We start from the raw sequence: 25,249 nt of genomic DNA on the forward strand, positions 1-25,249 counted from the left end.
GTGTTTTCATAATATTCATTACTGCACATCAGACCAATCTGGGATGAGATAGGTTATTTCAGAATCAGGTTTATTATCACTGACATTCATGAAACTTGTTGTTTTGTGGCAGCAGTACAGTGCAAGATGTAAAAAATCAGTTAAATAGTGCAAAAGTGCAATAGTGTTCATGAACCATTCCTGAATCTGATGGCAGAGAAGAGCTGTTCTTAAAGCATTGAGTGTGGTCTTCAGGCTACTCCCTGAGGTAGTTATGAGAGGAGGACATGTCCTGGGTGCTTAATGATAGATGCCACTTTCTTGAGGCATCACCTTCTGAAGACATCCTCAATGATCGGGAACCTAGTTCCCATTGTAGAGCTGGCTGAATTTACAACCTCTGCAGCCTGTTTTGATTTTGTGCATTGGCCCCTCCGCTCCAGATGTCATTGTGAATTTGACCATGTATTGAGGGGAATATATATCTGAAGTTGAATGCAGAATGGAAGGAAAAGGGACGCTTGGGAGTGCTGTGCAGGTAAACATGTCCGTTCTCTTCCCCAGGCACTACAGCTTTGCACTTTTTCCTGTCTTTGCATCCTGGAATTATGAGTAATTTCCCCAGTCCGGTCACCTATGAGGAGATTCAGTTCTTCAATGGGGCCAACTATCACAAAGGAATAGACTGGTAAGGGACTGTTCACTCCGGCCTCTGTGCTCAGTTCTACAAGCACGAGTGGAATGTGGTAACCTTTTAAGGTTTTTTTTTATTATTGTGTTCTTTATGTTATTGTGTGTTTTTGTGCTGCTTCAGATTGGGAGTAACAATTAGTTTGTTCCCCTATACACTTGCTGACTGGAAATGACACTAAACAGTCTTGAATGTTGAATCTTCTCCAGATGGGATGGGTGTGGGGATTGGGAAGAGGCGTGACAGGGACAGGGAGGGGCTCTCCATCATTCTACTTCCATGTACCCACTCTCATTCCTCAGGTACATGGATTTCTTCCCCATCCCGTCAAATGTGAGCACAGACTTCACGTTTGAGAAGAGTGCAAATTACTTTGAATCGGAAGTGGTCCCCAAGAGGGCTGCAGCGCTGCTACCCCGGGCAAAGATCATCACCATCCTGATTAACCCTGCGGAGCGAGCTTATTCCTGGTATCAGGTATGCCTGCCCTGGCAGGGGAACGTACACTTTCAGCTGTTTGAACAAAGCTGCAGTAGAAAGCAGCCAACATAGAAGCTCCAGTTTCCTCCCTTGTTCCAAAGACGTGCGAATCAGCATAGCGGTTAGCTATTACAGCGCCAGTGACTTAGGTTCAATTCCCGCCACCATCTGTAAGGGGTTTTTTAACATTCTCCCGTGACTGCGTGGGTTTCCTTCAAATGCTCCAGTTTCCTTCCACTTCCCAAAGTCAGCAGGTTAATTGGTCACGTGAGTTTAATGGGTGGTGTGGGCTAATTGCACCAGAAGGGCCTGTTACCCATCTGTATCTCCAAATAAAATAAAACTAAAATATTGAAGGGAAGTGATTGGTTGGTTGAATGAATCTCTTACTCTAGATCCCAGCTGTTCAGGAGCAAAGTTCACTGTCACCTCTGCTTGCAAAAGGTGCTGGGGGTTTTAGAAACTTCTCCCACAAACACAAGGTCTTCTGTTAATCATAAACAAGAGATTGATCGAAAGTTGTAATAAATATTGGTGAGGCCTGCTTTGGAGTATCTGGCCAACTTCCTATCGGAGAGACTTTAATACTGAAAGGGTACAGGGAAAGTTTAAAAGGACATTGCCAGGACTTGAGGACCTGAGTTATAGGGAAAAGCTTGGATAGGTTAGAATTTTATTTCCTGGAGCAAAGGAAAATGAGGAGAGATTTGATAGAAGTGTACAAAATTATGAAAGGTATAGATAGGGTAAATGCAAGCTGGCTTTTTTCACTGAGTTTCGATGAGACTGCAACTGGAGGTCATGGGTTAAGGGTGAAAGATGTAATTCTTAAGGTAATGTGCTACCTTAAGGTGATCAGGAATAGTCAGCATGGCTTTGTCAAAGGCAGGTCATGCCTTACGAGCTTGATTGAATTTTTTGAGGATGTGACATTTAAGAAGGAAGAGCAATAGATGTAGTGTATATAGATTTCAGCAAGGCATTTGATAAGGTACCCCATGCAAGGCTTATTGAGAAAGTAAGGAGGCGTGGGATCCAAAAGGGCATTGCTTTGTGAATTCAGAACTGGCTTGCCCACAGAAGGCAAAGAGTGGTTGTAGACGGGTCATATTCTGCATGGAGGTCGGTCACCAGTGGTGTGCCTCAGGGATTTGTTCTGGGACCCTTACTTTTTGTGACTTTTATAAATGACCTGGATGAGGAAGTGGAGGGATGGGTTAGTGAATTTGCTGATGACACAAAGGTTGGAGGTTTTGTGGATGGTGTGGAGGGCTGTCAGAAGTTACAGCGGGACATTAACCGGATGCAAAACTGAGCTGTGAAGTGGCAGATGGAGTTCAACCCAGATAAGTGTGAGGTTGTTCATTTTGGTAGGTTAAAATATGATGGCAGAATATAGTATTAATGGTAAGACTCTTGGCAGTGTGGAGGATCAGAGGGATCTTGGGGTCCGAGTTCATAGGACATTCAAAGCAGCTGCGCAGGTTGACTCTGTGGTTAAGAAGGCATACGGAGCATTGGCCTTCATCAATCGTGGAATTGAGTTTAGGAGCTGAGAGGTAATGTTGCAGCTATATAGGACCCTGGTCAGACCCCACTTGGGAGTACTGTGCTCAGTTTTGGTCACCTCACTATAGGGAGGATGTGGAAACTATAGAAAGGGTGCAGAGGAGATTTACAAGGATGTTGCCTGGATTGGGGAACAGGCCTTATGAGAATAGGTTGAGTGAACTCAGCATTTTCTCCTTGGAGCGAAGGAGGATGAGAGGTGACCTGATGGAGGTGTACAAGATGATGAGAGGCATTGATTGTGTGGATAGTCAGAGGCTTTTTCCCAGGTCTGAAATGGTTGCTACAAGAGGACACAGGTTTAAGGTGTTGGGGAGTAGGTACAGAGGAGATGTCAGAGGTAAGTTTTTTACTCAGAGAGTGGTGAGTGCATGGAATGGGCTGCCGGCAATGGTGGTGGTGGCGGATACGATTGGGTCTTTTAAGAGGCTTTTAGATAGGTACATGGAGCTTAGAAAAATAGAGAGCTATAGGTAAGCGTAATTTCTGAGGTAGGGATATGCTCAGCACAACTTTGTGAGCCGAAGGGCCTGTATTGTGTTTTCTATGTTCTGTGTAATTATGAGGGGAAACTTCATCAGTGGGTGGTGCAAGTTTGGAACGGTGGAAGTGGTGATATGTGCTTGATTGCAATATTTGAAAGTGTTGGGATAGTACATTGATGGGGAGGTGTATGGAGGTGCAGGTCAATGGGACTAGGTTGAATAATAGTTGGGCATGGACTGGATACGCCAAAGGGCTTGTTATAGTACTGCTCAACTCTGATGGGAGAAAGCTACAAAATTGTGTTGCCATTCAGCCAGGATCCCAAATGAATATTGAACCAGGCAGAAGGAGCTGAAAAACCACCTCTGATCCCGAAACTAAACATATCTCCTCTCAGCAGAATCAGAATGAGACCATTTAGCCTTCCAATCTCCTCACAATTTACCTGCAGCTGAATTAGACCATCAGATATTGGAGCAGAATTAGGCCTTTCGACCCATTACGTTTTCTCTGCCGTTTCATCCTGGCTGATTTATTTTCCCTCAACCCCATTTCTCTTGCCTTTTCCCCATAACCTTTCATTCCCTGACTAATCAAGAACCTATCAACCTTCGCTTTAAAAATACCCAATGGGTTGGCCTCCACAGCCATCTATGGCAATGAATTCCACAGATTCAACCCCCTCGGGCTAAATAAATTCTTTCTCAGCTCCATTCTAAATGGACGTCCCTCTATTCTGAAACTGCACCTTCTTATCCGAGACTTGCCCTCTATAGGAAACAGCTTCTCTACATACACTGTCCGTAGGCCTATCAATGTTCAATGAGATCCCCCCTCATTCTTCTGAAGGCCCAGAACCGTCAAAAGCTTCTCATGTGTTAACATTTTCATCCCTGGAATCATCTTCATGGCCCCTCTCGAATGCTAGCACGTCTCTTTTTAGATAAGGGGGCCCAAAACTCCAATATTTCCACAGTACTCCCCAGTGCCTTATAAAACCTCCGCATTACATCCTTGCTTTATATTCTAGTCCTAATGGGTTTTGCAACCGTCAATGCCCCTGCTGTGACACGGGCTGTCTGTTGCTCAGTCGGGTCTCCTGCAGAGTGTTGATGGCTTGGTTTCTCTACAGCACCAGCGAGCTCACCAACTGCCGGCTGCCCTGAACTTCACCTTCTACCAGGTGATCCGCGCCGGCCCAGATGCTCCTCCAGAAGTTCGCCTTCTGCAGAACCGCTGCTTGATTCCCGGCTGGTACGCCACCCACATTGAAAGGTGGCTAGCGTACTATCCACCTTCCCAGGTATGGCTCCTGTCTGGGTTAACACTTCGTTGTTGCTCACACCTCGCTGGGTAGCTTGGGGGGTGGGTGGTGGTGGGAGACCGCAGCTTGGAGTTCTTCCGCTACTGCACAGGGAGGGGCCCGGTTGGGTGAGGAAGCCCCTCCATTATTGTTGTAATGTACTACGCCCCCACCTCCCCTTGGGGGGGGGGGAGGGGGAGGCCATGTGAGTGTTCTTAAAGAATCTAATGGAACACTATGTAGCGTATGGACTATGAATGTAACAATGAAAAGATTTTGCTCAGATTATTCTTGTAATTTTATTATGTATATTATTTATTTTAGTCAATAAAATTTTTAAGCTCAAACTTACTGTCGGCATTCATACAGAGGGTATGAATGTCATGACAACCAGCTTTCCACAGCAAGACAATAAGCTACAAGGTGAGGACACTTTTAGCAACAATTTTGATTAATGAAAATTAATACTTAGAGACGCACAGAGATTCTGTAAATTCTAGAATCTGCAGCAGCACACAAAATGCTGCAGAAACTCAGCAGGTCAAGCAGCATCTGTGGAGGGAATGAACAGTGCCCCTCATCCTCCCTTTCTCCTATGGTCTACTCTCCTCTCCTATCTGATCCCTTCTTCCCCAGACCTTTACCTTTCCCACCCACTTGGCTTCACCTATCCTCCTTCCCCTTCCCCCACCTTTTATTTCCGGTGTCATCCCATGTCCTTCTCAGTCCTGATGAAGGATCTCTACCTGAAACGTCGACTGTTTATTCCCCTCCATAGATGCTGCCTGACCTGCTGAGTTTCTCCTTAAAAAGTATGTGTTGATCTGGATTTCCAACATTTAAGGAATCTTTTGTGTTTATATTAGGGTTGATAGCTTCAGAATTTCATATGTGTCACAGAACTGAAATATTCTGATAGAACTGCTGTGGAATAACACACAGACAGCCTTCCCTGTGGTTAACATTTCTGTTGGGCAACCCAACCATCCAGATTTCCAGCGTCTGCAGAATCTCTTGTGTTTAGGCGATGTTTCAAGTCGAGACTCTCCTTCAGGAGAGGAACGAAAGAGTTAGATCAGGTTTATTATCAGTGACTGGTACCTGTTTCTCTGCTGAAGTGCTCTATGACTCAGATTGATCATAAAACTTGTTGCTTTATGGCAGTGATACAGTGCAGGCAGAACGAATTATGATAAGTTACAATAAAAAAACGTGGAAAAAGGGGAATAGGAAGATGGTGTTTATGGGCCGTTCAGAAACATGGTGGCAGAGAGCTGATGTGGTGATAAAATACTAAGGTGGGCCTTCAGAAGATGGGCACTGATCCAGGGTGGATATATGTGGAATGCTCTGCCCCAGAAGGCAGTGGAGGCCAAGTCTCTGGATGCATTCAAGAGAGAGTTTGATAGAGCTCTTGTAGATAGCGGGGTCAGTGGATATGGGGAGAGGGCAGGAACGGGGTACTGATTGTGTATGATCAGCCATGATCACATTGAATGGCGGTGCTGGCTAGAAGGGCCGAATGGCCTACTCCTGCACCTACTGTTTATCATCTATTGATACAGGTGGGGGTATGGTTGGTTGGGGGGGGTTGCGGGAAGAGTAGAAATGATGTCAGAAGTTGGAAGATGACACGTGGGTGTGACCAAGGCCTGATGATGGGATCTGATAGGAGAGGATGGAAGGAGGAAGGGAAGTGAGGAGGGATGGGTCGATGAGGGAGGGGAACGAGTGGGCGATGGAATCCAGTGGGTCAAGAGGAGGGAAAGTGGTCTCCAGGAGTTGGAGAATTCAGTGTTCATCCTGTCAGTTTGGAGACTGCTCAGGCAGGCTATGAGGCACTGTCCCTCTAATTTGCTTTTAGCTTCAAACACCGGGGGTGGGGTGGAGGCTGCGAACAAACATTTTGGTGCGGGAATGGGGGTATGGAATTAAATTACCTCCTGACAATCTCCACTCATTCAGAGGGATTGATGGGGAGAGAGTGGAGATGGGTGAGGGGAGAGCTGAGGGTCAGTGAAGTTTTAGGATGGGTGAGGGGAGAGTTGTGGGTCAGAGGGGGAGCGGGGATGGGAGGGGGGAACAGTGGAGTCAGAGAGGGGTGAGCAGATCTGTGGGGAGAAGGTGGAAAGCTGTGGGGTCAGAGAGGGGTGAAATCAAGATGGGGGTCCAGTTCAGTTAGAACAGAAAAGATCCCAAGAGGGCAGATGCCAGAATGGGGTGTCCAAGAGGAGGAGGAGGGCCTGAGGCTGAAGGAATTACACTTCTGAAAAATAAGCATGATGGCAGTTGTGTAAGAATGAGAAGCAATTAGTTTGACAGGGTGTTTGGGCCGGTTCAAGAACCTGGTGGCAGTGTTAAAGCTAAGAAAAGCTGTGCTGGTATTGGAGATGGACCAGAGGAGATTCACAAGAATTATCCCAGGAACGAAATGGTTAATGCAAGAGGAGCAACATACACAAAATGTTTGAGGAATTCAGCAGGTCAAATAGCATCAAGGGCTGGAGAAGGAAGAATCTGATAGGAGAGGACGCTGGACCATGGGAAGGGAAGGAGGGGGAAGTGATACACAGGTGAGAAGGGCAGAGTGGGGAATGGAGGAAATGGGGAGGGGGAATTTGACTACTGGAAGGTGGAATCGATATTCCTGTCACAGGTTGGAGGGTACCCAGGCAGAATGTAAGATGTTGCTCCTCCACCCTGAAGGTGGCCTCATCTAGGTGCAAGAGGAGGCCATAAAAGGGCATGTTGGAAGGGGAATAAGAACTGGAATTAAAATGTTCGGCTACCAGAAATCCCACATGTGGCGGATGCTCTGATGCTTTGAAGCGGTCCCCCAATTTATGACAGGGCCCAGCAGATTTGCAGGTGAGGTGTTGCCTCACATTGAGGCCCTGAATGGAGATGAGGGACGGGGTGTATGAGGAGCATTTGGTGGCTCTAGGTTTGCACTCACTGGGGTTTAGAAGAATGGGGGGTGATCTCATTGAAATCCAGGCCTAGATGGAGTGGATTCGGAGAGGATATTTCCTACAATGGGAGAGCCTAAGACCAGAGAGCACAGTATCAGAATAGTAGAATGTCCATGTCGAACAGAGGTGAGGAGGAATTTCTTCAGTCAAAGGAAATGAACCTGTGGAATTCATTGACACAGACTGTGGACTTGGCTGTGGAGGCCAAGTTATTGAGTATATTTAAAGTTGAGATTGATAGACTCTTAATTAGTAAGGTGTGAAAGTGTCCAGAGAAGGCAGGAGAACGGGGTTGAGAGGGAAAATAGATCAGCCATGATGGAATGGCAGTGCTGCCTCAGTGGGGTGAATGATCTAATTCTGTTCCTAAGTCATATGATCTTATGTGTCTGGATCAGAGTTTCCTTACCCCCCACCCCACCCCCACCTTTACAGATGCCGCCTGAGCGACTGAGTTCCTCCAGGAGCAGATTGTCGGTATAGCACCTGTTCCCGTTGGGAACAGTGGGCAGAGACGTGTTTAAGGAAAAACTGGAAAAATGGAATGTCTGTGAACAGAGTGAGATGTGCTGGGACTAGTATAAACACCAGAGGGCACAGTGTCCTGATTTGGTGTTAGTGTTATGTAATACCACAGTGAATGAGAGTTCCTTTGGGTGATACTTACAAAGCTGTTTCTTGTTTTCACCGTAGCTTCTTATCGTCAACGGCTTAGAGCTGCGTAACAACCCAGTTGCTGTCATGGAGAACGTGCAGAAGTTCCTCGGTGTAACCCCTCACCTAAACTACACTCAGGCACTGATGTATGTATCACCGTCAAATCACTTTGTAAACAACTGGACAATTCATTTCCATCTGTCTGTATTCAGCATATCAGTTACCTTTGCATTGTGCAGTAGGCAACGTGCCTCACTCAGTTCCACTCACCGAAACATTGAACTGTTCCCGCACCCGCGGACTCACTGTCAAGGACTCTACATCTCGTGTTCTTGATATTTATCACTTAATTGCCATTATCATTTTTTTTGTATTGGCACAGTTTTTTGTCTTTTACACATTGGTTGTTCCTGCTGCGTACAGTTTTCATTGACTCTGTTGTTTTTTTGTATTTGTTTCTTTATATTTACTGTGAATGTCTGAAAGAAGGTGAATCTCAGTTTAGGTGACTGTATGTAGTTTGAAAATAATTTACTTTGAATCTTCGAGGGGGACTGTGATGGGCCACATAAGCAGCTGAGGTTTCACTGTCAGGACTGAGGGGGTGCCAGTGGCATTCTGGCTGGCACATTGGTACAGGTGACCAACATCTGAGGGGTTGGAGAATGTGGTGCAGCTGTACAAAGCCTCTAATCCCCTTAAAATGATGCCCCCATTTCAGCCCTGGGTTCTGGCAATGACACGGAGACTCTTTGGCATTTGTTCTCTATGCTGCTTTAGTGTGCTTTTAGAAAATGCACTGAGGTTATTGACTTACACACCAGAGCTGATGGCAAACTCTTCACTATCCATCGCCTTCACTCCAAGAGCAGGATCCTAGAGGTCTTCATTTGTGAGCTGTTACTTGCCGATGACACCACACTGACTTCCCACACAGAAGGCCAATGGCAGCACCTCATCAACCACCTGTCCCATGCCTGCGAGTAGTTTGGGCTGACCAACAGCTTGAAGACAAACGTCATGGCCTGGGACATTGACTCCCTCCCACCCGTCACCATCGATGGTCACTCTCTAGAGGAATTGACTCCCTTCCATCCATCACCATTTCACTCTAGAGGTGGTCAACTCCTTCACCTATCTTAGGTCAACCATCAGAAACACTGTAGGAAGTGTACCACTGCAAGCTGACTTTTCTTGTGTGTTACTTTCGGAGAGAAGAGTGCCAAGAACAACAATGCAGTGGCAGAGAGCCTGGTTTTGCATACCATCCACGCAGATCAAGGATCAGCTTCACTTGCCGTATCATTTACGTGCACCCGGAAGTTGCTGTGTCGCGTTGGTCAGGGGCAGGGTGACAGCGACTTTGAGGATGGAAGGCTGCTATGACAACAACAATCTTCCTGAACAGATTTCCTTTCCTGAACCTGTTTTGTGAAGGCCTTGTTGCTTTTGAGAAATATAGCAGCAGTCAAGTTAGGTACGTGACAGTGTACCACAGTAGCATAGCAGTTAGCGCGATGCTATTACAGCTCAGGAAGTAGAGTTCAATTCCAGTACCGTCCATAAGGAGTTTGTACATTCTTTCCATGGGTTTCCTCCAGGTGCTCCAGTTTCCTCCAGCGTTCCAAAGATATACCAGTAAGTAGATTAATTGGTCATTGCAAATCATTTTGTGATTAAACTCGGGTTAAATGAGTGGGCTGCTGGATGATGTGACTCACTGGGCCAGAAGGGACTGTTCCACGCTATATCTGTAAATAAAGTAACTAAATAGAGTTTTCTGTCAGTGATCTCTGGCCTCTTCGTTCCAGGTACGATGACAACAAGAACTTTTGGTGCCAGATTGCAGAAGGTGGAAAGTCAAAGTGTCTCGGCAAGAGTAAAGGGAGGAAATACCCAGAGATGGATTCACTGGTGAGTGTGCATCTCCTTACATACTCGCATGTATCATGTGCTGTTTCGCATTGAAGGGAAAGAAATGTATGAGGTCAGAGAATGGCTGCTGCTTCTTCATGAGTGAAGAACTCCCGCGCCATGTTCCCCTCAAATACTTCACCTTTCACCCTTAGCCTCTGGCCAAAAGACATAGATTAGGCCATTTAGCCCACTGAGTCTATTTTATCATTCCGTCACGGCTGATTTATTATCCCTCTCAACCCAATTCTCCTGCCTTCTCCCCAGAATCTTTTATGCCCCAACTAATCAAGAACCTATCAATCTCCGCTTTCAATATACTCAGTAACTTGGCCTCCACAGCCATCTGTGTCAATGAATTCCAGATTCACTTCCTTCTGGATAAAGAAATTCCTCCTCATCTCTGCTGTAAATAGGCATTCTTCTATTCTGTGCCCTCTGGTCCTACTGTCCCACTATAGGAAACATCCTCTGCACATCAACTCTATCAAGGCCTTTTGATATTCGATAGATTTCAATGAGATTCCCCTCTCATTCTTTACCAGAAAATACAGGCACAGAGCCATCAAACGCACCTGATACATTAACCCTTTCATTCCCAGAGTCATTCTTGTGAACCCCCTATGGGCCCTCTCCAATCTCAATATATTCTTTTTTCGATAAGGGGCCCAAAACTGCTCACAGTACTCCACGTGCAGTCTGACCTATGCCTTATAAAGCCTCAACATCACAACCTTGCTCTTGTATTCTGGTCCCCTCAAAATGAATGCTAACATTGAATTTGTCTTCCTTACCACCAACTCAATCTGTAAGTTAACCTTTAGGGAATCCTACACAAGGACTCCCAATTCCCTTTGCACCTCTGATTTTCCCTGTTCAGAGAACAGTCAATGCCTTTATTCCTTCTGCCACTTCTTTGGGAAATGGATCAGCCATGGGGAAACGGCAGGGCAGACTTAATGGGCCAAATGGCCTAATTCTGCTCCTACATTTTATGGTCTTATGGTCTTTGCCCTTTCTCCCAATCTGTCCAGTTCTTTTGCAGACACTTTAAGGTAGTGACCCCTGGGCTTCCCTGCCATCAGGACCATCTAGTCCAGGGGTTAATGGTAGGGGTCCACGGCATAACAAAGGTAGGGAACCCCCGATTGTAGTACGTCCAGTCCCATCAAGGTTCTTTTACTTCCAATGAGATTCCCTTTTCCTTTTGACTGCTGTACTTCTCATTGCCTCAGTAAAGCAGCCAGCCAGCAGAATGAAAAACCCCAGCCACCTTGGACATTCTCCCTTTACCTTCCTCCAAACACTTTGAAATTATGCCCCTTATATCAGCCAAGTGAAAAACAGATCACTGCTGGACGTAAATATCTGATGTTCATCCGCATAGAGCAGCTGTCCAGAAGGAATCTCCATCCAGCAGAGTGATGGCATTGGCTAAGGAACTGGACCGGGTAAGATGGGCAGATGTTCTCTAGAAACAGGGAGCAGTGGGCCAAATCAAGCTTGCTGTGGCTGGAATTCTGTGGGAAATGCCAGTGCTGGCATTCAGCTGCTCCCAGGTACAGTACACACATCCTGGATTCAGTGACCTCGGGACACGGACTCCCAACAGCAGAACTCAGTTCAATTCATGATCCTATGTGTGCCACTGGATTCAGATCCCTGAATCAAGTGGGTCAAGTAAATTTTCCTTATTTTACCACTTGGAAGTGTTTCTAATTGTCTCCAATATTGAGAAACTATTAAAAAGCAGCTTAAGGAAAGACGAGCTTAAACTACCTCCTCACGAAAGTGCTTTGTTTCCGGAGCATGGGCTAGGTGCTGCTGGAGCCCCACTGTTCTTTTCTGCCCACTCTGAACTTTGTGTCTAACTTGACTAACTGGAAGAGGTGGATGGGGGCAGACTGGGTACAACTAGGTTTGGCTTATTCTTGGCCCTAGTTGTTCAGCAAACTTCTCAATAGAAAAAGATGGAGATCTAGTAAAACCAACCAAGATACTAATTTTATATGAAAGTAGGCTCTGGGCCTGTACTCTCTGGAATTCAGAAGAATGAGAAGGGATCTCACTGAAACCTATCAAATGTTGAAAGGCCTTGATAGAGTACATGTGGAGAGGATGTTTCCCATGGTGGGGGAGTCTTAAGACCAGAGGATACAGCCTCAGAATAGAGGGGTGTCATTTTAGAACAGAGATGAGGAGAAATTTCTTTAGCCAGGGTACGGTGAATCTGTGGAATTTGTTGCCATAGGTGATTGTGGAGGTCAAGTCATTGGATATATTTAAGGCAGAGGTTGATAGATTCTTGATTGGTCAGGGCATAAAGGGATAAGGCAGGAGATTGTTTGTGAGGTAATGTTGCAGCTCTTTAAAACTCTGGTTAGACTACACTTAGAATATGTGTTCAGTTCTGGTCACATTTTTCAGGAAGGATATGGAAGTTTAAAGAATGCGGAGGAGATTTACCAGGATGTTGCCTTTGTAGAAAGGTTGACCAAGCTAGGCCTTTCCTCTTTGGAGAGGAGAAGAGTGAGAGGTGATTTGATAGAGCTGTTTAAGGTGTACGTGGCATAGATGGATAGACAGCTGGGAACCTTATCCCAGCATAGAACTGGATAATATAAGGGTCATAATTTTGAAGTGATTGAGGGGAAGTATAGGGGAATATCAGAGAATTTATTTTTACACAGAGTGCTGAGTGTGGCATGTGCTGCCAGAGGTGGTGGTGAAGGCAAATACACCAGATAGGCACACGGATGATAGAGAAGTAGAGGGTTATGTCGGGGGGGGGGGGGGGGGGGTATTAACCATATAACAATCACAGCACGGAAACAGGCCCTCAGCCCTCCTAGTCCGTGCTGAACTCTTAATCTCACCTAGTTCCACCTACCCGCACTCAGCCCATAACCCTCCACTCCTTTCCTGTCCATGTACCTATCCAATTTTACCTTAAATGACACAACTGAACTGGCCTCTACTACTTCTACAGGAAGCTCATTCCACACAGCTATCACTCTCTGACTAAAGAAATACCCCCTCATGTTTCCCTTAAACCTGCCCCCTAACTCTCAAATCATGTCTTCTCGTTTGAATCTCCCCTACTCTCAATGGAAACAGCCTGTTCACGTCAACTCTATCTATCCCTCTCAAAATTTTAAGTACCTCGATCAAATCCCCCCTCAACCTTCTACGCTCCAATGAATAGAGACCTAACTTGTTCAACCTTTCTCTGTAACTTAATGCTGAAACCCAGGTAACATCCTAGTAAATCGTCTCTGCATGCTCTCTAATTTTTTGATATCTTTACTATAATTCGGTGACCAGAACTGTACACAATATTCCAAATTTGGCCTCACCAATGCCTTGTACAATTTTAACATTACATCCCAACTTCTGTACTCAATGCTCTGATTTATAAAGGCTAGCGTTCCAAAAGCCTTCTTCACCACCCTATCTACATGCGACTCCACCTTCAGGGAACTATGCACTGTTATTCCTAGATCTCTCTGTTCCTCTGCATTCCTCAATGCCCTACCATTTACCATGTATGTTCTATTTGGATTATTCCTGCCAAAATGTAGAACCTCACACTTCTCAGCATTAAACTCCATCTGCCAACGTTCAGCCCATTCTTCTAACCGGCATAAATCTCCCTGCAAGCTTTGAAAACCCACCTCATTATCCACAACACCTCCTACCTTAGTATCATCGGCATACTTACTAATCCAATTTACCACCCCATCATCCAGATCATTTATGTATATTACAAACAACATTGGGCCCAAAACAGATTCCTGAGGCACCCCGCTAAACAATTATCCACCACTACTCTCTGGCATCTCCCATCTAGCCACTGTTGAATCCATTTTATTACTCCAGCATTAATACCTAACGACTGAACCTTCTTAACCTTCTTAACTAACCTTCCATGTGGAACTTTGTCAAAGGCCTTGCTGAAGTCCATATAGACTACATCCACTGCCTAATTAGATTGATCTTAGAGTAAGTTGAAAGGTTGGCACAACATTATTCACTGAAGGCCATGTATTGTTTGTCCTAAAAGAGAAAATTATGAAAATCATGACAAATGCAAGCTGTTGTATTGTGCTGTGATGTAAGCAATGGCTTGCAGACTGACAACAGGAATATTGTCTGGTGTGAATTACTTGGGGTGAGCTGGGTCATTCTCAGTCTGATGCCCACATATTGTACACTTGTTTGACTCTTTGTTTCTGTATAGATTTTCATACATTTTATTGTATTTTTCCTGTAAATGCCCACTATATTCATTGAAATAGTAACCTATATGTACTTTGAATTTATTTTAAACTTATGTAGCTGTGTGACCCCACAAGCTAAACCATTTTCTTTTTCTCTCCCCTTCCTCAGTCACGAACATTCCTGATGAACTATTACAAGGAATACAACATTGAACTGTCGAAGCAGCTGAACCGATTGGGTCAGGCGCTGCCCAGCTGGCTGAGAGAGGAGCTACAACACAGCAGTTGGAGCTGAACTCGGGGCCCAGCCCACTGCCGTCGCTCTGCCAACGCCTGCTGGAATCTTTCCTTCCTTTCAGAAAAATTCAGCTGGCGCCCACCCACGGATAGCACCTCGGGGGAAGGCAGTGTTGAGTTCGGTGCGAGGTTCCCGGGGACAAACAGAGAGCAGCCGCCATCCTCGAGCCCCGACTGAAGGCAGCGTTTGTGTTGGTGAGCTGCCGGCGAGGGCCTATGGCGGGAAGTACTTTGCACAAGCCACAAACACGGGACCTCGTGTCGGGCCAGTAGTGGTTTTACAGTGTACGTGACCACTTTGAAATACTGAAGAGTACAGTGTTGAAGTATAATCCCTTGTCAAACTATGGAATAATTGTTACATCAGCTGCTTTGACACCAGTAGGGTCCTGGCCCCTAAAATGGCGACATTTCTACCCAGCACAGTGTGTAACTAACACTTGCTGTAAACCAGGTACTAATCACGGTGGATACCCATTAATTATTAAAATTGTACATATTTCCTTTTTTTGGGGCAATTCACAGCTGCAGTCCGGGGGGAGTGGACAGTACACCAAGACAAGGGTTGTAGTTAACCATTACCTCATCATTCATGCTCCCAACTGTCTCTGGTATCTGGAATGTTGTGTGCAAATTTAGTTTCTAAAATGAAGAGTAATCAGTGCTAGTGTTTAAAGAAAAGCCACTTTTCTCTATCTGTGTACTGTCTCAAGAATTACTAGTTAGACTTACTACATTTTAATCGAGGCCACCTAGCAGATTTAAACTTGGGCCAGTGAGGATTTCAGCTTCTTGTTTTGAACAGAACAAGCTGTAGCAAGAACCCTCCCTCCCCCAAACATTTATGTTGGACTTACTTCATCTCCCAGTACATCTCACTTATTGTGTGTCATTCACATTGAATGATGTTATTGGAGAATTTTACTCTCAAACAGCTGAACGTATGTTCTGAGATGCAGCATTCAGTGGAGCGAGGTTTTTTTTGGGTGTAAATTTTGTGTGGTTAAATGTGATGTACTTTGTAAGGCCTTAAATACTGGCTGGCACAAGAACGTTTGTGTACATACTATATTGAAAACCAGTCCAGCCAAAACGAGCAGACGTGCCTGGGAATCCTCACAACTGTGAATTAAAACCAAAAAATCAATGGCAAGATAATTGCAACTTCCTTGATCTGTTGTTATCATCAGTAAATTTGATGTAAGCATCTCCATTCTGCAGTCAAGCATTTAAAAATAATAGAGGGTCTGTTCAAGTGTACTGCAGTTCTCTTGTGTACTTTAATCAAAAATAATCGTGTATGTATTCAACACAGCACAGAATGGTTGAATAATAAGTTTCCCCAACCCCCCCCCCCCCCCCCCCCAATCCACACCACCTTGTCGACAACAGAGCCAGCTACAGAAACACTGTTCTCAAGCAGTGACAGTATTGGGACCACTTGTACTGGCTCAAGGGGACTGCACATCAAAGGAAGAGGTTACATGAGGAAGACGGGTGGTCTGTACTGTGGCTAATGTTTAACGCTTTAGCTAATCCGTAACACTTTAAAATGTGTCAAAGCTTTTAACTATCCCAGAACTCAAAGTTACTGGAATCTGAATATTGTTTCTCTTTAAACAATTGAAAATCCTTTAAGTATGAAAAAACATTAATATTGAAGAAACAAAGGCCTAAAGAAAATGCACACACAACCCAGATAAATAAAAAGCACAATCTTATACAGGGTGGATGCAATCATTTGTGCTTTGTCTCAAGCCACCAATTAACAGATTGAAGAAATAATTTGTCCATCTGGAATAACCTGTCCATTTGCCTCTCTCCAGGAATACCTCCTCTACCCAGACTGCTTCTTGCAGCCTTTATAAACATAGTTAAGGACATGTACATGAATATTAACTACTTCATACAAAAGTCTTTTTTTTTAAATGGGTTGGAGAGAGAGGAAAGAATCGTGAAGTTTGGTGACATCAGGTCACAATTCACAACAGCAATTTTAAAAATGTGCCTTCCTGACAGTGGGGAGGAATGTGGCAGGCAAAGACTATCGGATCGGTGATTTATAAGGGAAGGAAGAGAGATGGTGGGGTTAAAAAACCTAAAGCCGCACGAAGCAACAGACATCAAGGAGAAAAGGTTGCCATTTCCAATGAGATTCTTTGCCACAAGTCCTTGCTCTGACCCTTAGCACGTTTTAAATTCTGAAGGATCTCGTTGAACTGCATCATTCCTACCGGCGTCAAGCAGAACGCGCTTCGTGCACTGCGGATGATGTTAACAAAATCGTCGTAATCTGCCGGCGTTATGTGGTACAGTCTGTACTGAATGCACTGTGAAGAGATGAAATTGTTTTAAGTATCTCATTTTAAAATGTGTGCAATGCAAACGGTGCGGAACTGGCAGCACTGGTTAGTCCGATCTGAGCTGACCGACAGCGCCTCTATTACTGTGAAGACTGGTAATAAGGCTCAGTGGCTCCCTCCCACACTGCACACTCTCTGAATTTAAATTTCCAAATGTAGCCAAGGACATTTTTATCTATGTTTAAAAAGATTAACAGTGTTAAAATTGCTCTGTCAAAAAGTATTGTGGAGTCATAGTGTCAGAGAATACTACAGCGCAGAAACAGGCTTTTTACCCGTCTGGTCTGTGCCAACTATTAACCTGCACCAGGACCATAGCCTTCCATACCCATACTTACAAAAACTTCTCAAAGGTTAAAATCAAACCCACATTCACTGGCAGTTCATTCCACATTCTCACTACCCTCTCAGTGAAGAAGTTCCCCTTAAATGTTTCTCCTTTAAATCATGACCTTTAGTTCTAGTCTCACCCAAACTCAGTGGAAAAAGTCTCCTTGTATTTACCCTGCCTATGCCCCTTATTTTCCTACACTCCAGGGAATAAGGTCCTAACCTACAAAAACTTATTTTAAATGTTTGAATTGAAAAGGCATCCAGTATCTATTCTAGTCACTCTGTTGTAGGAAAGATGTTATTAAACTAGAAAGAGTGCAGAAGAGATTTCCCAGGGTGTAGCCGGGACTTATTTGGGGGGGGGGGGTAGAGAGTGAGTTACAAGGAGAGGTTGTGTAAACAAGGATTTTATTCCCTGGAACGTAGGGGATTGAGGGGAGACCCATGGTGGATAAGATCTTTCTTCCAGATGGGAGTTCTAAAAACAAAAGGGCATAGGTTTAAGATCAGAGGCAAGAGATTTAAAAGGGACATGGGGAGGGGAGTAGCTTCTTCATGCAAAAATGGCATATATTTGAATTGCGCTGCCAGAAATAGTGGATGAGTCAGGCACATTAGCAATGGGAGAGGGCCAAGCATTGGGCAGATAGGTCTCGCTTACTGGGCAACAAGGACCTGTGTTGCTGTGCTGTACAATTCAAAGACATTAAAAAACTCTTGGGTGGGGGAATGCCCTTTGGGCATTGACTGCAGGTGATGCTTCACTAGGACTCTTCTGGGATTACTGATTTTATTTATACAGCATGGAAAAGGCTCTTCGGGTCCTTGAGTCACACCGATTTAACCCTTGCCTAATCACAGGGCAGTTTACAATGACCAGTGAAACTTTGGACCATGGGAGGAAACCCACATGGTCACAAGAGGATTCACAAACTCTCTTAAAGAGGACGCTGGGAATTGAACTCTGATGCCCTGGGCTGTAATAGTGCACGCTAGTCACTACGCTACAGTGGCATCCTGCTCCCAGGTACAAAGGGTCAACAACCAGCCCTCCTCACCTGGTTGCAGTGAATTAGCAAAATTACTGGTCCATAGAGCATAGGCCCTTCAGCCCATAATGTTGTGCGGATTAAATTAATAATCAAATGCTCAAATAAACTAATTCCTTCTGTCTACACAATGTCCATATCCTTCCATTTTCCTCACATTCACGTGTCTAGCTAATCATCTCCGATGTATCTGCCTCTACCGCGGGTCGCACCCACCACTGTGTAAAAAAAAAACACTTGCCCCTACATCTCCTTTGAACAGCCCCTCTCACCTTAAATGCAAGCTATCTGGGAAAACAAGGATGTCAAAAGCATGAACCACTCACAGCTTAGCAAGAAATGAACCGTACCGTACAGAAGACCATTTGGCCAAGTGCGTCTATACAGGGACTTTGAAAGTGAGATTCAGTTACCTCTGCTAGAAATTTTTGGAGCAGAATTAAGCCACTCAGCCCATCGAGTCTGCACTGCTATCCCATCATGGCTGAGTCCTGTCCTCCTGTCATCTCCTGTCCTGCTTTCTCCCCGTAACCTTTGATGCCCTTACTAATCAAGAAACTCTGTGGCAACAGCTTTCACAGATTCACCACCCTCTGGCTAAATAAATTCCTCTCTGTGCTAAAAAGACATCTATTCTGAGGCTGAGCCCTCTGGTCATAGACTCCCCTGCTGTAGGAAACATCCTCTCCACATCCACTTTGTCTAGGCCTTTCAATATTCACTAGGTTTCAATGACATCCCATCAGTCTTCTAAGCTCCAGCAAGTACAGGCCTAGAGCCACACAATAACCCTTTTCATTCTATTCATGAATCTCCACTTGACAGACCCTCTCCAACACTAATGCATCCTTTCTGATATAAGGAGCCCCAAACTGCTCAGAATACCCCAAGTGCGGTCTGACCAATGCCTTATAAAGCCTCAACTTCTAACGTTCCTTTCAAAACATTTGCCCAGTTCTGCTTCCACCAGGCAACACAGTGCAACTTCCCCCAGTATCTCCAACATCCTTTCTACACACAACCTGACTCTGGTTCTATCTGCCCCAACAAAATCCCATTTAGGAAAATAGTGAGAACTTCAGAAGCCGTCCATAAGTCCCCTGTGAGCAGCTCTGACATTTACTATCAAGTCTTAGCTCTAATTTCCTGGAGCCATACAGCATCACAGCACAAACAGGCCGCTCAGCCCTTCCAACCTAGTCTGCCTGGTCCCATCAACCTGCACCAGGACCATATCCCTCCAATCCATGCACCTATCCAAATTCCTCTTAAAAGTTGAAATCAAACCTGCATTCACCACTTGTGCTGGCAGCTTGTTCCTCATTCACATCACTCTCGAGTGAACAAGTTCTTCCCCATGTTCCCCTTAAACATTTTACCTTTCACCCTTAGCCCATGACCTCTAGTTCTAGTCTCACCAAACCTCATTGTTCTAATTCATTTACTTTAACAAATCTCCCTTCATTCTCCTACACTCCAGGAAATAAAAGATCTATTCCCTTAAGTCCCAGCAACATCCTTGTAAATTTTATTAGTACTCTTTCAAATGTTATTGATATTTTTTCTGTAAGTAGGTGACCAGAACTGCGCCCAATACTTCAAGTGTCTAATACAACTTTTCTGATGGTTTCCCACCAATAACCCTCAACCTCCCAAAGTGCAACGATACATCCATCTCAGACTTGAATTCACACAATGACACAGGCTGCACTGATCTCTGCAGAAAAGGATCAGGCAATGGGGAAAATGGTGCTTGCATCAAGCCCTGGCATGAATAACCTAGTGCACCTTGAACCCTATCAGCCAAGTCTTCACACTTCAACATCCACGTGTAAAATCACAAAACCCTGGCTCGTTAACTGATCTCCTAGTTTTTAAAAAAATTTACCTGCATGTAAGCTTGTTGGCATCGCTGAACGAGCTGGTGGAACGCTGGCGTCCGTAGGTGAGTATGTATGTGAGCGGGGTTTAGGCGCTGTAATGCCTCCATAATGATCTCCTGCAAGACAAATGGACTCAAGACTCCTTTGGCTGCCCCCATGCAGAACTGATAGACATAGTTCACACCTGGAAGCACAAGAGGCAATGGGTCACTGCTCAGAGTTCTCAACTGGAAACATCAAACCGTCTCAACGAAGTTATGGTAACTGGATCATTGCTATACTGAGCAAGTAATATTTTAGAATCTTAGTATTTCTCATCATTTAGTTCAAATGCAATCTTCTGCCAATGTTGTAATTCTTAAAATCAATAAGTTGTTAGAAATACTCCTTCCGTCAGGTAGCACCTGCAGAGTCGATGTTTCAGACTGACAAATCTTCATCAGAACAGTACAAGCTGGGAGGTGAAACCATCTGAAGCAGGAAGGTGGGAGGTGATGGGTGGAAGAGGTAAAGAGCTGAAGAAGGAAACTGGAGAGGAGAGTGGTCCATGGAATAAAGAGGAGGAGCAGGGCACTGTGGGAGGTGACAGGCAGATGAGGAAAGTGGGTGCAACAATGTGGAATGAAAGAAGAGGGACGGGAAATCACTAGAAGTTGTTAGGTTGGAGGCTACCCAGTCAGATTCTGAGGTTTTGCTCCTCCAACCTGAGTGTGGCCTCATCATGGCAGAGGAGGTGGTCAAGGGCCAACAAGTTGGAATGGGATTGGAATTAAAATGGCTAGTCATCAGGAAAGCTCACTTCTTCTTGTGGCATTTAAGTGCAAAAACTAAAATAACCCCAAATTCAAGCCCTATGACTCTATATTTCACACACAGACATTAGTCTGACTCAAATGCTAGCTTGCCACATCCCCACCACTCAACCAAAACATTTAATCATGTCCAAGATTAGTGTGGAAGCTAGGAAGTACTGCATTGTCAGGGCATGGATTTCCAGATCACACCTTAAATTGGGGGCCTCTCTCTGACCTCCAGTTAGAGAACCACAAAACATTTTTCACTAAATTGGAGGGGGCATTAGAATCTCAGAGATCACTGAAGCCATTATCTACATGAGCCGGTGCTGAGTAAACATCGCACTTCCAAGAGCATTTTTAAATAAAAGGTATTAATTGCTTCAGTGCACCCTGCTTTTCTGGTGGCAAACTCCAAAATGGACGGAAACTTTCTATCACTGTTCCTATTGGCCTTTTTGCTCTCCTAACCACCCAATCTCTCAAAATCTTACATGCCTTGACTAAATCTTCATCTGGCTTCTCTGTTCCAAAGCCATAACCATAGTTTAAACAAGAGGTGCCTCAAGAAGGTAGGATCCATTCCTAAGGACCCTCACCATCTGGGACATGCCCTCTTCTCATTTCTACCATCAGGGAGAAGGTACAGGAACCAGAAGACACACAGTCAATGAAACAGTTATTTCTGCTCTTGTCATCAAATTTCTGACTGGTCCATGAACACTAACTTATTCCTTTTTTGCGATATTTATTTTGCAATTTGTCCTAATTTTATATCTTGCACTGTACTGCAAGACAACAATTTTCATGACATATCACACTGTCTTTCCCAGGATGTTGCCCGAACTACAGGGCATGTGGTTTAAAGGTAGACTGAGTGATCAAGGGTAAAGGAGGATGAGAAGTGACTTCATAGAACTACGTAAGATGAGAAGAGGTATGGATCAAGTGGACAGCTAGACTTTTCCCAAGAGCAGAAATGGGTAATACAAGGGGGCATAATTTTAAGGTGATTTAAGGAAAGTATAGGGGAGATGTCAGAGGTAACATCTTCACAAGCTGCCAGGGCTGGTGGTAGAGGGAGTACATTAGAGAGAATTAAGAAACTCAGGCACATTGATGATAGAAAAATGGAGGGCTATGGAGGGAAAGGCTTGATTGAACTTAAAAGTATAGGTTATAAGGTTGGCACAACTTTGTGGGCCAAAGGGCCTGAACTGTGTTGTGATGTTCTATATACGACAATATACCATATGAAAATAAACCCAACTATGGCAGCACCCTGTCTCCCCCCCTTCTCCTCTCACGTTCTCCCTTCTACTTAAAGGAATGAGCCTCCAGTGTTCTTGTCAACCATCATTCCTCATCACACACCAACATGGCATGTTAATTATTCTTTCACTGCCTCCAATGGGTTAATTACATTTTGGACTTTGAATCTCAAACTCTTTATTTTGGTTATATTGTTTAATGCCAGAGGACTCAATCCACATTGGTTCAGAAACCCTTACCCAGTCTTGTTGCTAAACCTAGAAGCCACTTGACATCCTCTGTGTAGGGCGGGCTTCGAGAGAAGTAATTGTTCGGGTGATCGTTGTGAGCTCTTCTTCCAAGCATTTCCAAAGCCAACATTCCTGTGAAGAGCAAGCAGGCTAATGTAATTCACTGAGGATTCTGCAGGTGGTGGAAATGAACAGTCAACATTTCGGGCCAGGAGCCTCCATCAGGACTGGGAAGGAACGAGGGAGAAGCCAGAGTAAGGTGGTGTGGGGAGAACGAGTACAAGATGGAAGGTGACAGGTGAGACCAGGAAGCTGCAAGGTGATAAGTGGAAGAAGGAGAGGCACAAGAGGGAGGTGATAGGCACTGAGTAATGAGGGTGAGAGGGAAGCCAGAATGGGGAGTGGGAAAAAACATATTTTGCAATTGATAAAATAAAACTGCAAAGCTCATTAAAAAAACAAGAACAAATTCACACTGTCTTGTGAGGCCTTTCTAGAGGTGAGCAGTGATGGCCTCCATCTGCTAATCATCCACAACCGTGCTGAGAATACACCGTGGATCACCTGGGAACTTAGTGGGACAGGCAGCATCCGTGGAGGGAAATGATCCAGGTGAAGGCGTACGGCCCAAAGTATTGATTCTTCATTTCCATTGGGACACACTGAATTCCTCCAGATTTTTCCATGCTTTTTCAGATTCCAGTCTTGTGACTCCATCACTTGCAACCACTTCTAAGTGGGTTAACAGTTTAGTTTGTTTGATTTATTTAGAGAAACAGTACTGAACAAGCCTTCCGGCCTTCCATCTGCACTGCCTAGCAACCCACTGATTTAACCCTAGCCTAACAACAGGACAATATACAATGACCAATTAACCTACAAAACAATACATCTTTGGACTGTGGGAGGAAACCAGGGCACCCGGAGAAAACCCCGTGGTCCATGGGGAGAACATACAGACTCCTTACAGAGGATGGTGGAATTGAACTTGGACACCCTGAGCTGTAATAGTGTTATGCTAACGTGGCATCCCATGAAGTAATACAAATTATTTACAGTGAAGATTCAGGCTATTTAGCGCAACATTCATGCTCAACCAACTGGCTTTATCTACATCCCTTGAACTCTTCCTATTGCCATCCCCCCCCCCCCCCCCCCCCCATCTACCCCTCTCTCTGAAAGCTTGCAGGGCTAATGAGATCCATATACTGTACCTACAGATGGCACCACGGATAAAGCTAGTGACCTAGAATCCAATACTCATCTTGGGAATGAAACGGTTAATGTATGAAGAGGTGTTGATGGCTCTGGGCCTGTACTCACTGGAGTTTAGAAGAATGGGAGGGGGGGGTTGGATCACATTGAAACCTATCTACTACTGAAAGGCCTAGACAGAGTGGATGTAAAGGATGTTTCCTCTAGAGGAGAAGTCTAGGACCAGAGGGCACAGCATCAGAACAGAGGGATGTCCCTTTAGAACAGAGATGAGGAGAAATTCCCTTAACTATAGAGTAGTGAATCTGTGGAATTCTTTGCCACAGTTGAGTGTGGAGACCAAGTTATTGGGTCATTGAGTGATAAGGGGGGGGGGGGGTCAAAGGTAATGTGGAAAAGGCAAGAGAATGGGATAAGAGGGAAAATCAACTTTATTTTTTTTTAATATTTAGAGATACAGTGTGGAACAGGCCCATTCAATCGCACTGCACAGCCCAACACCTACTTAACACTAGCCCAATCAGAGGACAGTTTACAATGAGCATTAGCCTATTAACTGGTACCTCTTTAGAATGTGGGAGGAACCCAAAGCACCCGGAGGACACTCGCATGGTTCATGGGGAACAACATACAAACTCCTTACCGACGGCACTGGATTTGAACTCTGAATTCAGGAATTCCCCCATCTGTATTAGCACTGCTACCATGATGCCCTAAATCAGACACGATTGAATGTGGAGCAGACTCGATGGGTTGAATGGCCTAATTCTGCTTCGTTTTATGGTCTAATAGCACTGTTAAAGACAGAAAGGGAGGATAAATAAACACTCTGGTCCCCAAAATCCCTGTGATCCTCATGGAATCCCTTAACACACACTGACGTGGCCATCGCTCATCTGCGTACCCACACACCTGCAGCACCGGAAAATGCAGAACCCTCATTATACAAGTACTATGTTAGCCTTTACTGCAAGGGATTTATTTTTCAAACATAACGGATGAGATCATGTCTTGCAAGGCCAGTATTTAATGCCCCAAGGAGACCTTCCAAAATTTTATGCACAAGAAATTCTGCAGATGTTGGAAGCCCAGTGCAACACACACAAAATACTGTTGGAACTCAGCGTGTCAGGCAGCATCTGAAGAGGGGAGATAAACCGTTTTATCAGGACTTTGTGTTGTGAGGTTTTGATTTCCCTCCTGGAGTCAACCAGCGCTGTGGGTCTGCATTGACGTGCAGGGCAAACAAAACAAAGACGGCTGAGGGAGCAGGTTCACTGTTTCTTTCCAGATGGACACTGGGTAAACACATCTACGGGCCTGCGGGGCCAATGAAGATAATGAGACACACCATTTAACTAGAGAGAGTAAAGAAGGTTTACAAGGGTGTTGCTTGAACTTAAGGGCCTGAGTTATCGGGAGAGATTGGACTAGGAGTTTATTCCTTGGAGGGTCAGAGACAGGGATAATATAGAGGGTTATAATATCATGGGGGGCGGCGGAATAGATAGGATGAATGCACAATCTTTTTCCTCAGGTAAA

The 25,249-nt window shown here is 44.8% G+C and overlaps 2 protein-coding genes across 6 annotated transcripts in view; one reads left to right on the forward strand and one right to left on the reverse strand.

Annotated features, from left to right (window-relative positions):
* ndst2a (N-deacetylase/N-sulfotransferase (heparan glucosaminyl) 2a) overlaps positions 1-15,828 on the forward strand; it is a 501,430-nt gene extending 485,602 nt beyond the window's left edge. For both annotated transcript variants that reach the window (XM_059946764.1, XM_059946765.1), the window contains 6 exons: positions 544-667; positions 973-1,147; positions 4,338-4,508; positions 8,174-8,283; positions 9,949-10,051; positions 14,441-15,828. In XM_059946764.1, the coding sequence (XP_059802747.1) occupies positions 544-667; positions 973-1,147; positions 4,338-4,508; positions 8,174-8,283; positions 9,949-10,051; positions 14,441-14,566 (809 nt within the window). In that variant the 3' untranslated portion in view covers positions 14,567-15,828. The remainder of the gene's footprint in view (positions 1-543; positions 668-972; positions 1,148-4,337; positions 4,509-8,173; positions 8,284-9,948; positions 10,052-14,440) is intronic.
* zswim8 (zinc finger, SWIM-type containing 8) overlaps positions 15,643-25,249 on the reverse strand; it is a 183,656-nt gene continuing 174,049 nt past the window's right edge. For 3 of the 4 annotated variants that reach the window (XM_059946761.1, XM_059946760.1, XM_059946758.1), the window contains exons 25-27: positions 22,502-22,624; positions 20,202-20,380; positions 15,643-16,898 (exon numbers count right to left, since the gene is read on the reverse strand). In XM_059946761.1, the coding sequence (XP_059802744.1) occupies positions 16,692-16,898; positions 20,202-20,380; positions 22,502-22,624 (509 nt within the window). In that variant the 3' untranslated portion in view covers positions 15,643-16,691. The remainder of the gene's footprint in view (positions 16,899-20,201; positions 20,381-22,501; positions 22,625-25,249) is intronic. The other variant, XM_059946759.1, reaches the window with a different exon arrangement.

The sequence above is a fragment of the Hypanus sabinus genome, chromosome 21 (genome assembly GCF_030144855.1).
Source record: "Hypanus sabinus isolate sHypSab1 chromosome 21, sHypSab1.hap1, whole genome shotgun sequence".
Classification (NCBI taxonomy): domain Eukaryota; kingdom Metazoa; phylum Chordata; class Chondrichthyes; order Myliobatiformes; family Dasyatidae; genus Hypanus; species Hypanus sabinus.